Here is a 15287-nt window from a genome sequence, read left to right on the forward strand (position 1 = left end):
AGCGCTGATGTGTTGACAGTAGCAGCAATAATATCCTCGGCAGAAAAACCATTTGCAGCCACAGAAGCGTGCATAACGAGGCCTGATCCTTCACAAAGTACACTTTACACCGCATCACCGTGACTATTAGCTACGCTTTAGGTATCCAGACGCGGGATTTGATGTGTTTACCGTCTGCAGAACACTGAACATTACCGTCACATTTGTGTTCCGTCTCATCTTTTTGTAATCTGCTTCGCGGCTCAGTCAGAGAATATGTTTTATTGCAGGAACACATTAGGAAATTTCAGGTGTGGTTTTACCGATGAAAGCTCTTTCTCAGGTCTCATCTGGACACGTCGGCCGAGCTCCGATTCTCGTTGGGATCTCTGGCTGAAACCCAGTCGGACCACTACCGCTCGGCCAAGGTCATCCGCCGGCCGAGGAGAGGTCGGATGGGTCTGCGTGAAACGAAGGTGAGCCTGCAGTCTTTCTGCTTTCATCAGTACGTCTTCGTTTTCATATCGAACTGGTCGAACACTGTTTTGCTCTTTAGGTTAGAAATTGGCACACCCCGTAAATCTTCATGAGAACCCAGAGGCTGTAATTTTGCTGTAGTACTAAAAGTCTCCAATACGGTAATATAATTAACCTTTGGTAAGGCTGCTGAAATCAGATTAACATCTTGTCTTTTGGTACCTGGGGAGAGAAAGGCCGCTTTAAGAGGTGATTTCGGTCTCAATATGCACTCATACTTTGGTGTTGCCATCTGATTTTTGCAGAACATCAGAGTTCTGATTACATAACAGAAAATATGACTTTGATTATTTGTAGAAAAGGTTTTCAGTTCCCTGAGGAATGAAAGATGAAATTAGAAACTTGTAATCATCGCAGCCCGTCCTTGCCTTTTCTTTGCAGGCTAAATCTTTGGGGGAGCAGGAGTGGCGCTCGCAGCAGCTCGGGGTTCTGGGAGGCCACCACTTCGAGAGCGACACGGAGATGTCGGACATCGACGACGACGACAGGGAAACGTTGTTCAGCTCCATGGACCTGCTCTCGCCCAGCGGCCACTCTGATGCACAAACTCTGGCCATGATGCTGCAGGAGCAGCTGGACGCGATCAACAAGGAGATCCGGTACCTGTTCCTCCAGTGCTTTCTATAGGATCTTGTGCATGTAAAAGCAACACTGCTCTGTTGTTGTTAGCATTGCTGACTCAGGCATGTGCGAGCTGACCAATCAGAGAAGACTGGGTGTTCAGGAGGAGGGGCCTTAAGGAGACAGGAGCTAAAACAGAGGGGGAATACAGAGCTGCAGTTATTCTCAGACATATTGATTCGCTTACTTTACTTACCGCTTCCCTCGTCCATTTCACTTCAAATCCAGTCAGCACATGATATGTTTTTAAGATCATGTTGAGGAAAGCTGAGCCGTTTTGGATTCCTTTTTGCAGATCAAAACATTGCTGACTTTTTGGGGGTGATACTCTGTTGTTGGATTAAACCCTCCTTTCAGCGGATGACTGTCTCCACTGCTTTTAAGTTTCTTCACGTTGCCTCATGTCTACACTCATCCTCGGCTCCTTTTCTGATATTCCAGCCAAAATCTATATTTTAAGTATTAAATAACACAATCCATTAAGAACAGGTCGACTACGGAGGCAGAAAAAAGTATCACGGAGAAACTTTTCGAGCCCTTTTTTCAGCATAATGTGCCCGCCCACTCGTCACCCTTATCATCAGTATTTTCTAGACGCTCTTATTTTCCCGCAAATATGCTAAAATATGGCTTCACATGCGGCCTTTGACCGAACTGTTACGCTCACTCGAAGGTATCAGTTGTCCTTTAGATGTCTCGTCCTGTCTGTGAGCCAAACACTTTTCTCGTATGCGCTCGGTGTTTCAGGGAAATTGTGATCTGCCTCTTGCTTGTTAATGCTGTAATTATCTTGCGCTGATAAGTATTCATAACCCCAGGCGCAACTTTACTTCGTTCCTTATTTCAAGGGCTCTTAACGTGCCTTTTGCTCTTTGCTAATTTACATCCCTGTCAATAGACACGGTGCAACATTTCTTTCGGGAGGAGTTAATTCAAATGGGATGGCAGATAGTGATCGTGAATCCAACCAGTTGAGCTTTCAGCTAATTACAAAGTTAGAGCGTGGATATGTTAAAGCTAATGACCTGACTTTTAGCCTTTTTATCTCCTCACTATGGTCTTTAATTAGTGTTCCTTATACTGTAGGTATTTAACAGGATTTGTTGGACAAATCGTTAGAAGTCCACCTCCAAAGACCTCCACAGATAAGGCTAAACTCTGCAGCAGTGATACCGATATGCTTGGAAATAAAAGTGCAAAATCTTCATGACCACGGCTGAATTTTTCCTCACTTCTTCCAAAGGCTGATCCAGGAGGAGAAGGAGTCGACGGAGCTGCGGGCGGAGGAGATCGAGAACCGGGTGGCCAGCGTCAGCCTCGAGGGCCTCAACCTGGCACGAATGCACCACCACGGAGCCTCCATCACTGCCTCGGCCACCGCCTCCTCCTTGGCCTCCTCCTCCCCACCCAGCGGACACTCCACGCCCAAGCTTGATCCTCGAAGCCCCGCCCGCGACATGGAGCGCATGGGGGTGATGACACTGGTCAGTCGCTTTACTACTGTTTTTTATCAGAACACCAACCAAATATATATTTATGCCTGGAAGGTTGAGTGCAGAACATCAACAGAAACGCCCTCAAGTAATGCTTTATAGTTTCCATTACATACTGTGAGCTTTACAGACGTGTCCAGCAGTTTGAGATTTCACAGTGATGAAAAAATCAAATGACGGCCAGAGATGCCTTCAAGGCCGTGAGGGATTTGCTGTCCTTGCGTCACACAGCAGCGTTTAGAGTTCTGAGCATTATGTGAAGTCTGAGCGGGTACTTTCAGGGATTTATGTCTTATTTTTAGAGATTACAGCACTTTTTTTTGAAGTTGTACACAAAATATGTCTCACTCTGTTGTGCAAAGTGTGCCATATGTCCACAGCAGCTTCTGCACAGAGCTGGTAGGTGGTAGTTGTTTCAGACATCAGTCTCGTAATAAGAAATTCAGCTGTTCTGTTGAGGTTTTTCTTCTTTTTATTCAGCGTCTCTGCATGTTAAGCCGTAAAGCTACAGAAGACATAAAATTTTCAAGACTTCTTGCTGCATTAAACGAGCGTGCAGAGAGAGTCGTGACTGAAGCTGTCTTGCTCTGTCAGCTGTCATGATGCAGCCCAGATGTCGAGGCTTATAGTTTCTCCAGAAATAGACAATAATGTCTCGCAGATCCTCTCTAACTCTCTTCGATCGACTCTGCAACACTCCAGATGTGACCGGCGGAGAAGAAATACCTCAGAAAATATTCATGTGTGCACCAGAAAGAAGAGAAGAGTCTAATGTGGGATGAGGCTTTGATTTTATTGATCGCGCAAATGAGCTGTTTACCAATCCGTCTTCGTCCCTCGGTATTGATCCGAGCACTGATGTGGTAGTGTCGGGCGAAGGCTCGTGATTATCTAACGGTGTATGATGTTTATGTGAATGAGCCAATTGGCTTTCATTTATTACCAACATGGAAATCATTTCAAAAGCATTGACGTTTTGTCTTTTCTCTGCCCCACAGCCCAGTGATCTGAGGAAACACAGGAGAAAGGTACACGCAGCCTCGCTCGTATAAACAGTTTCTGAATGTGACAGCCAATTTAACGACACCCCGGATAAATTTGTGTCGTGTCTGAGGGTCACGTCTCTTTGCCCTCGTCCCTCAGATCGCAGCCGTGGACGAGGACGGCCAAGACAAGGCCACCATCAAGTGCGAGACCTCCCCGCCTCCGACGCCGCGCACCGTCCGAATGACGCACACACTGCCAGCCTCCTCGCACAACGACGCACGAGGGTAGGGAGGAAGAGGGTTTTTTTTTGTTTGATTTTTTTAGCACTGGTAGAGTTAATCTGGGTACTTTTTCACATTTAAATCACAGACAGTAGCAACAGTATTTAGATTAGTCTTCAGTAATTGGCATGAATAAATAAGCTGAAAAAGGGAAGTTTGTGAAAGCGGCAAATACTTCACAGAAAAACATGTTTCTTCAAACAGGAGACCAGGGCAAAGGAAGGTGTTAAGAACTGTTAACTCTCATCACTTTCAAACATACAAACACTTTTTTAACAAGCTTAAAAACGGCAATTATCTCATGTTTTTCTGCATTCGCGTCTTCAGGATCGTGGCCTCTCTGGAGGCCGAGGCCAGCGCACTGAGCAGCGTAGCCAGCAGCCAAGACTCCCTCCACAAGCAGCCGAAGAAGAAGGGCATCAAATCCTCCATTGGACGGCTTTTTGGCAAGAAGGAGAAAGGCAGAATGGCACATCTGGCACACAGACATGTCATGGTAGATCCACAAGGTGGGCAGTCAGAACATGTTGCAGAAGATAACAGCAGCCGTCAGTACTGATTGCAATATGCTGATCGTTCAGATAACATCTAGTTTAGGTAGAACTAGAAGGACTTCCAGAGCAGAGTGGTTTCTTTGAGTTAATGCAATGGGACAGCAAACCTCAAACTGAATTAAACAAAAACTCAGCATGATATAACATCTACTTATAATAGCAGTGATAACATTTTAGACCATGTTTATGCTTCATTTGGTGGAAACCAGATGCACCAACACTTGAAAAACTCAACAAATGCATACTTGGCATACTGACAAAGCAGCACAGAAATATGATTGTATAAAAAAAAAGGGCCATCTATTAAAATAAAATACAAATCATTTGACAAATACTGTGGATTTATTGTGCACAATACCCCACAATACAATCTGTTGCAGCAACAATCGTACAATCCTATGTTAGCTACAGAGAGAGGCACTCGAGACTAATGTGCATAAAGTCACATTCTTTGGACTGTTGTGGAAAATCTGACCCGAGGGTTGAGACAAAGGTTACAGTCCTCTCACATATGGCCAATAGATAAGTTATCAATACGTGTAAATTACTAAAAATGGTTACAAAATGTATAAATTCATTTAAATGATAACCTTTTTTAAAAAGTGCAATATCTAAGAATTGGCCACCCTTCAAATTCATACTCAAAATAAATAGGGGGCAGCATGCCACCTGTTAACTGCTGCTAACTATAGCTGCCCTTAGCTAATTAGCTCAGTTAGCTGTGCAGCTAGCAGTTTTAACTGGGAGCTCTGGGACCAGGGGAGTGTCCGCTAGCACAGGAGCTTTAAACTGGAATGGGCCAGAGGTAGCTGATTAGCACGCTAACTTCCATAGTTGTCAAAAATGCTATTAATTCACATTCTGTTGATACTTATAGTTAATTTATGAATGTTTTCAACTAAAATTCCTACACGTGTGGAACAACAAATAAAGAGCTGACACAAATATATGTAAACATACTGTGTTAATCAGAGGCACAGCACTTATTTTACTATTTCATTTGTATCATGCAGAATGTTTTTCTGACAGTAATCACTGATATCTTGTGTTCCTTCTCCTTCTCTCAGCGACCATGATGGATGCAGACATGGCGGGCCAGGACATGGGGGTGGGCAAGCTGGGAACACAGGCTGAGAAGGACCGCAGGTTGAAAAAGAAGTAAGCTTCGTCCAAAGAACCACATCACAGCAATCACACCACGACATCTTATACACAAATATCCATTTAATATGATGACCGTATTAAGTTGATGGTCACATTTATGAAGTCCTCTAGCTGTATGCTTTTAGACCTGACCTTTGACGCACAGACAGAGGCCGTAACCTCCACCTCCTGTGTTTACCTTTAGCTCTCTCGCTCTGTGAAAGCACGGATGTACCTACTGTATGTAATACCATAACCCACATTGAGAGCAGGAATCGATAAGAGAGCAGAAGCCGGAGATCAGCCTCACTGTATTCAGACGCAGAGCCAAAGTCGGACTATTGATCCGAGCTGAAAAAACAATTAATCTCACACAGCTACTTTGTCAATTTGGAAGCTATAGATGTGCTTTTTCCCCCAACACGCCACCCGTAGATTACACTCACGGTCAGAACGGAGGATAAAGGGGGAACCTCGACACAAATCAAATCTTTCAGCAGGATGTGTGCGTGTGTGTGTGTGTGCGTGTGTGTGCATTTGCCATGCCCCAGTGCCAAATGATGAATGTCATTTGCTCGAAGTGCACATCGAGTTGTCATGACGAATAACTTTGCCTCCCATGTAGTCGGTCAATAGCGAGTAATGTCCGTTGTATGTTGACGAAACGTGTTGTTTTTTTCCTCCACTGCACTGACTTCTCCATAGCGGTGTCCGGGATTAAGGCCTCACCACCACCTTGCATCTTGGCGCCTCCTCCACACTGCATGCCATTGAGCTGCCTGCACTATTTTTTCCATTTCAGCATCTTGATCGATCAGTACCGCTGTGGTGGTCTCTCATTGTTGGGTGTGGTTTTTTTGTTTTGTTTTTTATTTCATTTTATTTTCTTTATTATCTCCTTCAAGAGGTAACGACCAGGTATCTGAATGTAACTGAGCATCTGAATGTAAGGCCATGGAGGGGGGTCTTGCTGTGTTTTTTCAGTGCATTTCTCATTTCCTCTGCTGCACGAGATGTTGGTCAGGACTGCATTGTAGAAGATGACTTGGTCTCCACCGATGCTCCTGTGAACGAATGTCCTCCATTGTGAGATACACGTGTGTTGAGTGCGAGTGCTGATTATGGTTTAAATGCTTATTTAACTCATTAACATTTTGTGTACTTTTGTCTCCCCGTCGCTCTCTCTCTCTCTCTTTTTCTCTCTCCTCTTTGACTCTCTCCTCTCTTACCCTTCCTCTCCCTCTCATCATCCTCTGACTCTAACAAAAAGCGGGTAAGTTGTGAGGATGTATAAACTGACCTCCTGGATATTGACCATTGTCACTGTCTGCCATCTCTCCTGTCTGTCCTCCCATCCCCCGAAAGACCAGTGCCAAAAAGCCGACGTCTCTTATCTGTTTATCTCTCTATCCTATCATGGCTGTTTAACGACGCCATTGCGCCTCTTTCTTTCTTTTTTCATTTACCATCTGAAGACGTTTCTTCCCCCCTTTTTACAGTTCAATGGCAGCTGCATCCATGGCTGGACAGAGAATGTGCCGCCGCTAAAAAACTGGGGCTCAATTTTTACACCCGGAATGTCTTCCTCTCCTTATATGTGTCTCTATCTATTTGTGTGGAATAACCAGCTGCAATATCTGGTTATGGGAAATGTTCTTTTTGTTTGTATGATTTTGTCATAACCTTACTTCCCTTTCCCCAGCTATGTTCAGTGGATGTATTTCTCCATGCATTAGCCCCGACCTGAACATAAAAACATGGGGCTCTCTCCCCATGTGCTGGATAGATAAGACAGTGAATGTACCTGGTTGTGTTTGGATCAACACATTTCCTCTGTCCCCTGTAGGCTTTTTTTGTATGCCATGTATGCTGTGTTTAAGTGCCCTTTCACTGTACTGAGGCCTTCAACGCTGAGAGTGTCACATGTGTCATGTTTATTACCAAGCCCACTCTTTCCATTTGTCAAGTTCTTTGACAAACACACTCAGGGAATGCGTTGTCGATTCAGAGTTTTTCTGTGATGAAATGTGTTCACGAAACAGACCGAGATCCGCATTGTGTGGGTGCGAGTACGAGTGTGTTCCTTGGTCGCCTTGTTTGTCCGGCATTTTTAAGCAGTTTATGAGCTCGCCGCTTCTCGCCGAGCGTGGGAGGATGCAGCGCGGCACAAATAGATGCGTGCACGACGGGCCAAGAGCACGTATTCGCCCGCTCTTTGTCGATGAGGTGCAGTTTACATCAGCGTCTCTCGGCGCCGCTCTCAAAGTGAGGCAAAACAAAAACAGCACCCGGCACTCTCAGGTTTACGCTTCAACACCAGCTTTAAAAAGAAAGAAAGAAAAACATGGAGCACAGCCCAGAAAATGTGAAGAAAAAGTTACTTTTAAAAATGCAATGCTGCGTCATTCAAGACCTGCGTCAGCAAAAGTATCAGTGAGAAGAAAATTTCTCTCAGCAGAGGATGAACTAGGATAAGTTATACAGTATCATCGCCAAGCATGTACAATCCCCCAAAATCAGTGATTCCTAAAGTGTGGAAGGTACTGCAGGTGTGCCGCAAGTTAAAATTACCATAAAACAGTAATGATCAAATATTTACTTTCGTCAAGAGCAGAACGAGTTTGATTAAAACCAGTTTGTAATTTCTGTCGCTCCAGGTCCCTCAGTCAAAACGGTGAAAACAAAAGACGATGTCGTGAAGTAGTGTGGGATCATGGGAGTTGTTGTTAAACAACCACTATTTCCGCTAAAAATCTGACATGATTCAGGAAGAAATGTCAACGTGTTAAAGTTTTATTCAAGTTGTGTTCCGGCATGTTTGCGCTCACTTCCTTCCCCCACTCTGTGACGTATCACCTGAAGTTATAGAGACAGGAAGTGAACCATGTTGTTGCCTTGAATAAAATTACAGATTTTCTGGGTTTAGGATACTTTAAGCACACAAGGTCTCGTCATTTTTAGACATTTTAATGCAGAATTGTTACATGTTACATTTTTTATCTGCACCAGAACAGCTACTGAATTGACCTTTAGGTGACATTAAGTACAGATGTTTCAAAGTCATAAATGAGCCTGAATTGGTGAAGATTTAATGGCATTTGTAGCATCAAGCTAACCACAACAACAAAAACTTCCACCTAATGTCATTAAAATCTGTTGATTAGTTTAATTGTCCTGCTAAAAAACACCGATAAAACATCAACAGAGCTGCTCCTACTCTCTATTTATAGTAAATTTAAGATTAGAAATCCTGCAGGTGTGTGACGGGGACAAACGTCAGCGCCAGGATTAGAGATTTGAGAATGAATGCAGCGAGTGAATGCCCTCATAAATACAGCAGCAGCACAAAGCCTGTGTGTACGAGCGCGTGCGCCTCTTTGAGTGCAGTGCGGTTGTGAGTGTGCTCCGCTCTCTGGCAGCACACAGATGAATGATAAAAACACTGCCCTTTTCAACACTCTTAGTGTACAGGTGGACTGGGAGATAAAATGTGTATGAGTGCTCACCTCTATACACACATACAGTCCTGTACACACACACACACACACACACACTGTTACTGAGGGATTTTGTGAAAGAGGATGTGAGAGTTTAAGAGGGTGTGGTGTCGGATCGGAGTGAGAAAATGTGTGTTTATTATGATGTACGGGCGCATGCGTTCACACACGGTCTCCTCTGTCCCTGCACTCTCAGACACGAGCTGTTGGAGGAGGCCAGGAGAAAGGGTTTACCTTTCGCCCAATGGGACGGTCCCACGGTTGTAGCCTGGCTGGAGGTGAGTTCATTAATCCTTTAATTGCAAATTAAGTCACCTGCGAGATACTTGCCTGTACAAACCCAAGGGCTTTACTTTCCCTGCCCAGATGCTTCCTGTTGACCTGCATGTGCCCCCTTTAGATAACATGCAGAATATTGCGTAGTTCATGTTTTCCCAGCCTGATGCAAAACATCTCTGACATGATCATTTTCATATTGTTCCTTTGCTCGATCCATTATGAGTAATTGTGTTGAGCTGCGACCCAAATCCCCCCCAAAAAAATCTGCATTCAAAGCATCGATTATAAACCAGAATAACAATTTATGATGAATCATCGCAGTGAATCACTGGCTCAGTTCCTCTGGCTGATATTTTTGGAAGATGTCAGGATACAGAGTAGATTAACACAGACGCTCTGCTGCCCCCTAATGTTCAGCAGGTGACCTGCAGCCACCAGACAGGTCATGATGGCAGCAATCCAGCCCAGACCACAATGTTCCAGTTATTGGCGGAGTCAGATTGGATTACTGGGGCTGAGATTTGCTGATAACTGTTGACTGATTTGGTGCTTGAAACTTTGGATGAATACAGTAAAGTTTAAATTAGTATATGTTGCATGATTCAGTAAAAAAATAGAATTAATCTCCTCTCCTCTTTCTGTTTTCTAAAGCTGTGGTTGGGAATGCCGGCCTGGTACGTGGCGGCGTGCCGAGCCAACGTGAAGAGCGGAGCCATCATGTCGGCCCTGTCCGACACCGAGATCCAGAGGGAGATCGGTATCAGTAACCCTCTGCACCGGCTCAAGCTGCGCCTGGCCATCCAGGAAATGGTCTCCCTCACCAGCCCCTCGGCCCCGCCCACCTCCAGAACCGTGAGTTGTGCAGAAACTGCGTGAACATGGACGCAGACTGGAGTTGTAGTCCTGCAAACTTTTGTCAGAGACGAAGCTGAGCAGGAGGGAAAAGTTAGTAGAAAACAGAAAAGAAGGAACTATTAGAATGACAAGTGGAATAGTCAAAACATTTTGGGAAAAATGCTTATGATGATGAAGATTTCTGCCTCCAGAGCAGCTCTGACAAGCGTTTGCATGACTGTCCTCTCTGCAGACACGGCTGACACGTGTGTTGGCGGTTAGCAAACACAGCCGTTAAACGATCACACCCGGCACATTTGTCAGCGATTTTTTTACATCTCACCCATTTTTTTTTTTTATCGTGCAAGTCTATGTGATGTAAGTGAGTGAATATTACAGTGGGAGTCAGTGACGGCCTGGTTTATAAAACATCGCTCCAGTGTGTCCTGTAATTTAGCTCTCCAGTCACTTTCATAGCTCCCTGTTGTCATGGTAATTGCACACAGCCTCTAAGGACTGTGTCGTTTCTTAATGATAGTGGCTGTTCTCACTGCAGAGCCACGACTAATACGCTTTATACTGAAGGTGCACCAACAATGCAGACCATATATCACACATGAGAAGTCGTGCGCTGTTACATAAACCCAGCTGAGAATATTCATTAAAGTGTTTTAAGCCTCTACACAAGACTATCTGTGCATGCTGTAAGTCATAACTCATAAGCTCTTGCACTTTTTCTGTCCTCTCCTCCTGTAAAATAACACTAGCAGTACTCTTTTATGCTCCCCCCCTGTTCCCCTCACTCCTCCCTCCACCACTTAGGTCCACTTCCACACCTCATGAAACTTTCATTACAGCACATGCGACGCCACACGTCCGATCACAAACTCCCCCGACTGTGACGGGGGCCCCTCCGCCTGTTGTCACACTTAAAAAACCCCCTATGCACTCAACAGAGGGGGTTAATTGACCTTGTAAATATGGTGGGACGTGTATATCGAGCAGAAAATTGAGAGAGGAAAGGATTGGTCATTTCACCTCCGCCATTACAACCGGATCCCCACCTCGAACATGCAGAGAGGGAGCGGTCCACTGGTAGGAGTCATGAAGTCTGGGCCATATAAGGTTTCTCCGTAGCAGGGGAGGTAGTCGCACCGAGCAATGAACAGTCAGCTTTCATGTCCTATTTCTTCTTCACAATAAAAGTCAGTGAAATGCTTTTAATGTGAAGCAGTTTGCATGCTGCTGCTGACCCTGTCACATCCACATACCGGCCCTACACTGCCCCTACCATTCATGTTCGTGTTGCATCTCGTGGACATGTAGTGTTTTTTTTTTTCGAAGTGAACACAGGATATGCGAGGCAGATTTCCAGCGTTGTTAAAAAGAAGCAAAACACTGATCTAACACAGCTTCAGAGACTCAGGTCGAAGCTACAAAATTAGAGCTGAACACAGAGAGACTCCTAATAACAGAGCTTTTTTCTAGTTCACAGCAGAGACACATATTAGTTCAGCAGTCCGAGACAGAGGTCGGTTGTGACGTAGCAGAGGTCGACCCTGCTGCATAGCAAGAACCACAGCGGCTATCCGCAGCTGTGAGCCAGTAGTAGAAATATGTGTCATCATGGCCTGACTTAGCACGGTGTAGCTAAAGCGCACCGACCCCGGCCTGTGGGAAAAACCCTCCTGGATCATTCTGGATCATGACAGCGCGACGTGCTGTGCTGCAGAGCAATCAATGCTGCTGAATGATATAGCAGTAAATTACAGTGGAATAAAGGGTCAGTTCACACAAATCACATAAAAATAATCTGTGCTGAGATTTCTGCCTCCACTGTCCCAATTTAAAATGCTGACATCATGTTCTGTGTTCTGTCCATTCACCTACAATGTATTGGGACGGCTGCAGGAATCTCAAAGATGGATGAAGTCCCTTAGTTCGTCAGCAGAAATTGAAAGCTATTGTATGACGATCAATTTATCTTAGATTTCAGTCATTTTTAGGGCAAAATGCTGTTTTTCTTTGTCTTATATATGAGAGTAATTTGGCGATCTTTTGGGTTTGATCTTTGGCTCCGAGAAATTGTCATTTCACACTTTCTTTCTGACATTCTGTGGACAAAACTATCAACAGATAACTTTCTGCATGCCAGCACCTGAAATCTTTCCTTTAATTTGAGTGAACTGACCCTTTATTAGTAGAATACAGATGGAGAGGGATGAGTAATGTGCGGTTTCTGTGTCTGTTGGTGTTTTTGGTACTAATTGATTTTGTCTTCCTTGTCGTGCATGGCAGCTGTCTGTTATCTGTGTCCTGTGTAGACGTACTGTATGTAACTGGGTCGTTCTGTGTTGTACTGTGTTGTGATTTTTGTCCTCTGCCTACGCCCTTTGACCCCTTGGCGGGTCCGGGGGCCAGTTCATGATCTGACTGTGATGCTATAACACTATTGGCTTACAGTGGTGCTGCTCTTCTTCTTTAACACTGCTTGCCCCTCCTACCGGACCTCTACTACCAATCCTGCTGCTGCTGCTCTGTCTCTTGGGCTCTGCCCCCTCCTGTAGCCGTCAGGCAATGTATGGGTGACCCATGAGGAGATGGAGACCATGGCAGCCCCTTCCAAAACGGTCAGTCCCTGTGTGTCCTCTACCGTCGTCCTTTTTTCTTTCTCTGTCAGTCATGTGTGTCTGGCTGTGAGAGTGGGTGTTGGAGGGAGAGAGATCTGGGTGGTGACTGATGGAGAAGGCATGCGTCATTTAACTCCTTTCCTGCTCTGTGAACCTCGTATGAACACTAATTTCAAACTGGACGTCAGACAGAGGAGCTTCCGTCAGTTATGCTTTTCTTTGGGAAATGGGAAATGTGTCAGATATTGTCAGAATTTTAGTTTAAAACATAGAAAAATGAACTCACATTATCACCAGAGTGTGAAGAAACTGTCCAGTAGTGATGGGTATCGTAAGATTTTATCGATACTGCTGCTCTTAATGATCGGTTCTTTATCGATACTCTTATCGGTTCCTTTTGATTATGAAATAACTGCTTTTTTTTTTTTACTATTTTGTTTCTAGAGCAGCAATAGCACAACGGCAAAATCACTATAAACTCATAATATCTCGGTGGAAACGGACCGAAAATGTCAATAAAATATATGATATTCCTGACATCAAAATAAGTTTAGAAAGAATGAAGAAGGAGCATCGATCCTCCTCCCTCTGCTGATGTGATTCACTGCCTGAGAAGAATTTTTCTTCATCTGGCTTCCTCTTAAAAGTAGCAGCACTGTCAACAAATTCAACTTTGGGTAACAAAAACATATTCGTCACAGCAGGACCAATTTCTGATTGTGAGAGTCGCCAGTAAAAACAGCTACTTTGAGTATAACAAGCGCTGCTTAAAGTGGATTTAGGGGCCATTTTGGATGCAGCTGCAGGATTTGTTATGGTACAATCACCCCACAGTGGGGATTATTATTCTCTCAAAAGTGTACTTGTTTCTTTTTGCTTGTGTTTCAATCAGAAGTCACAGTCTGAAGAGGGGAGCTGGGCTCAGGTAAGAGGAAACTGCTGTATCTGTCCAGTAAAGGTCGTTTTCTTTTTACATCTACAGCCCAGATATTAAAGAAAAAAGGATTCTGTAAGACGTCTGTTTCTTTTGCTGACTTGTATCTTTCCTCAGACTCTAGCTTATGGTGACATGAACCATGAGTGGATAGGCAACGAGTGGCTGCCCAGTCTCGGTCTACCTCAGTACCGCAGCTACTTCATGGAGTGCCTGGTGGACGCACGCATGCTGGACCATCTCACAAAGAAGGACCTGAGGGTGCACCTCAAAATGGTGGACAGCTTCCACAGGTACTGGACTCACCTCAGTGACAGCATGGTGACTGTCAGCAGAGAGGATCATTCGTAGGCTGTTTTACTGTTAGTAATCAGATGACGAAAAAGTTTTTTTCTGTCACCAGAACAAGTTTACAATATGGAATCATGTGTCTGAAGAAGCTCAACTATGACAGGAAGGAGCTGGAGAGACGTAGAGAGCACAGCCTGCATGAAATGAGAGGTGAATGCACCCAAAAAAACATCAGAGCCAACCAAACGCAGGATGTTAAAGACATTGACAGAGATTAAAATGAGGTTCCTCTACTTGTGTGTCTGCAGACGTACTGGTGTGGAGTAACGAGCGGGTCATCCGCTGGGTGCAGAGCATAGGCCTGAGGGACTACGCCAACATCCTGCTGGAAAGCGGTGTGCACGGAGCTCTGGTCGCCTTGGATGACAACTTCGACTACAGCAGTCTGGCGCTGCTCCTCCAGATCCCCAACCAAAACACTCAGGTACCAACACCTGCCTATATCAGACCTTTAAAAACTCTGCGAAGAGAAATGTGACCATAAGAGCACAAGAAAACTGCTCTGAATCTGAACTGAGGTTAGATCTTCTGGTCCAAATCACTCTGCTGAATGTGACTCACAGCTTTTTCACACTGAATACGGGAACATTTTAATCCTTTTAAAGCATTTTTCAAGCTAAATATAAAGGTGCTGAATATGGGCAGAAATATCAGCCGTCACCAGCTTCAGTCAGTAGAGGTACGTTGGTATCAGCCTTCAAAACGCTGGTCGAATCTAAATCAGAACATGCAGATCTGCCAACTGTCACTCTGGCACGCTGCCCTGTGAATTTCCACTGCTCATCTCATCTATAATCAGGTAAAATGGATATGCGGCGCGAACAACGTAACGTGTCAGCTGCCTCTGTTACCGTCCTGCTAAAAATAGCTTGTGCAAATCAGAATGTGTTGTGTTTTGCTTCCTATTTTTTATTTTTTTTCCTCCCCTCAGGCACGTCAGATTCTGGAGCGAGAGTACAATAATCTGCTGGCGCTGGGCACCGACAGGAGACTGGATGAGGTGAGCTCGACTGTGATGTCACACCTCTGTGAGGTGAAATGTCACGACGAACAAAGCTTGTTAGTCACTTGTAACATTTACATCGGCCGAATTAATATTCACGATGGTTAAAGATGTTTTATTATTATTTATGTACATACCAGATGTCTGTGAACACACCGTTTCAA

General features: G+C 44.6%; 1 protein-coding gene across 3 annotated transcripts in view; it reads left to right on the forward strand.

Moving 5' to 3' along the window:
* Window positions 1-15287, forward strand: part of ppfia2 (PTPRF interacting protein alpha 2) — a 174131-nt gene that overhangs the window by 152008 nt on the left and 6836 nt on the right. For 2 of the 3 annotated variants that reach the window (XM_073480546.1, XM_073480547.1), the window contains exons 14-28: window positions 323-455; window positions 898-1115; window positions 2381-2621; window positions 3629-3658; window positions 3774-3901; window positions 4226-4407; window positions 5520-5610; window positions 9289-9370; window positions 10023-10223; window positions 12773-12835; window positions 13728-13760; window positions 13887-14062; window positions 14173-14270; window positions 14369-14544; window positions 15052-15120. In XM_073480546.1, the coding sequence (XP_073336647.1) occupies window positions 323-455; window positions 898-1115; window positions 2381-2621; window positions 3629-3658; window positions 3774-3901; window positions 4226-4407; window positions 5520-5610; window positions 9289-9370; window positions 10023-10223; window positions 12773-12835; window positions 13728-13760; window positions 13887-14062; window positions 14173-14270; window positions 14369-14544; window positions 15052-15120 (1921 nt within the window). Of the gene's footprint in view, window positions 1-322; window positions 456-897; window positions 1116-2380; window positions 2622-3628; window positions 3659-3773; window positions 3902-4225; window positions 4408-5519; window positions 5611-9288; window positions 9371-10022; window positions 10224-12668; window positions 12836-13727; window positions 13761-13886; window positions 14063-14172; window positions 14271-14368; window positions 14545-15051; window positions 15121-15287 lie in introns of those variants that run through there. The other variant, XR_012180060.1, reaches the window with a different exon arrangement.

The sequence above is a fragment of the Pagrus major genome, chromosome 14, assembly GCF_040436345.1.
Source record: "Pagrus major chromosome 14, Pma_NU_1.0".
In the NCBI taxonomy this organism is placed as follows: domain Eukaryota; kingdom Metazoa; phylum Chordata; class Actinopteri; order Spariformes; family Sparidae; genus Pagrus; species Pagrus major.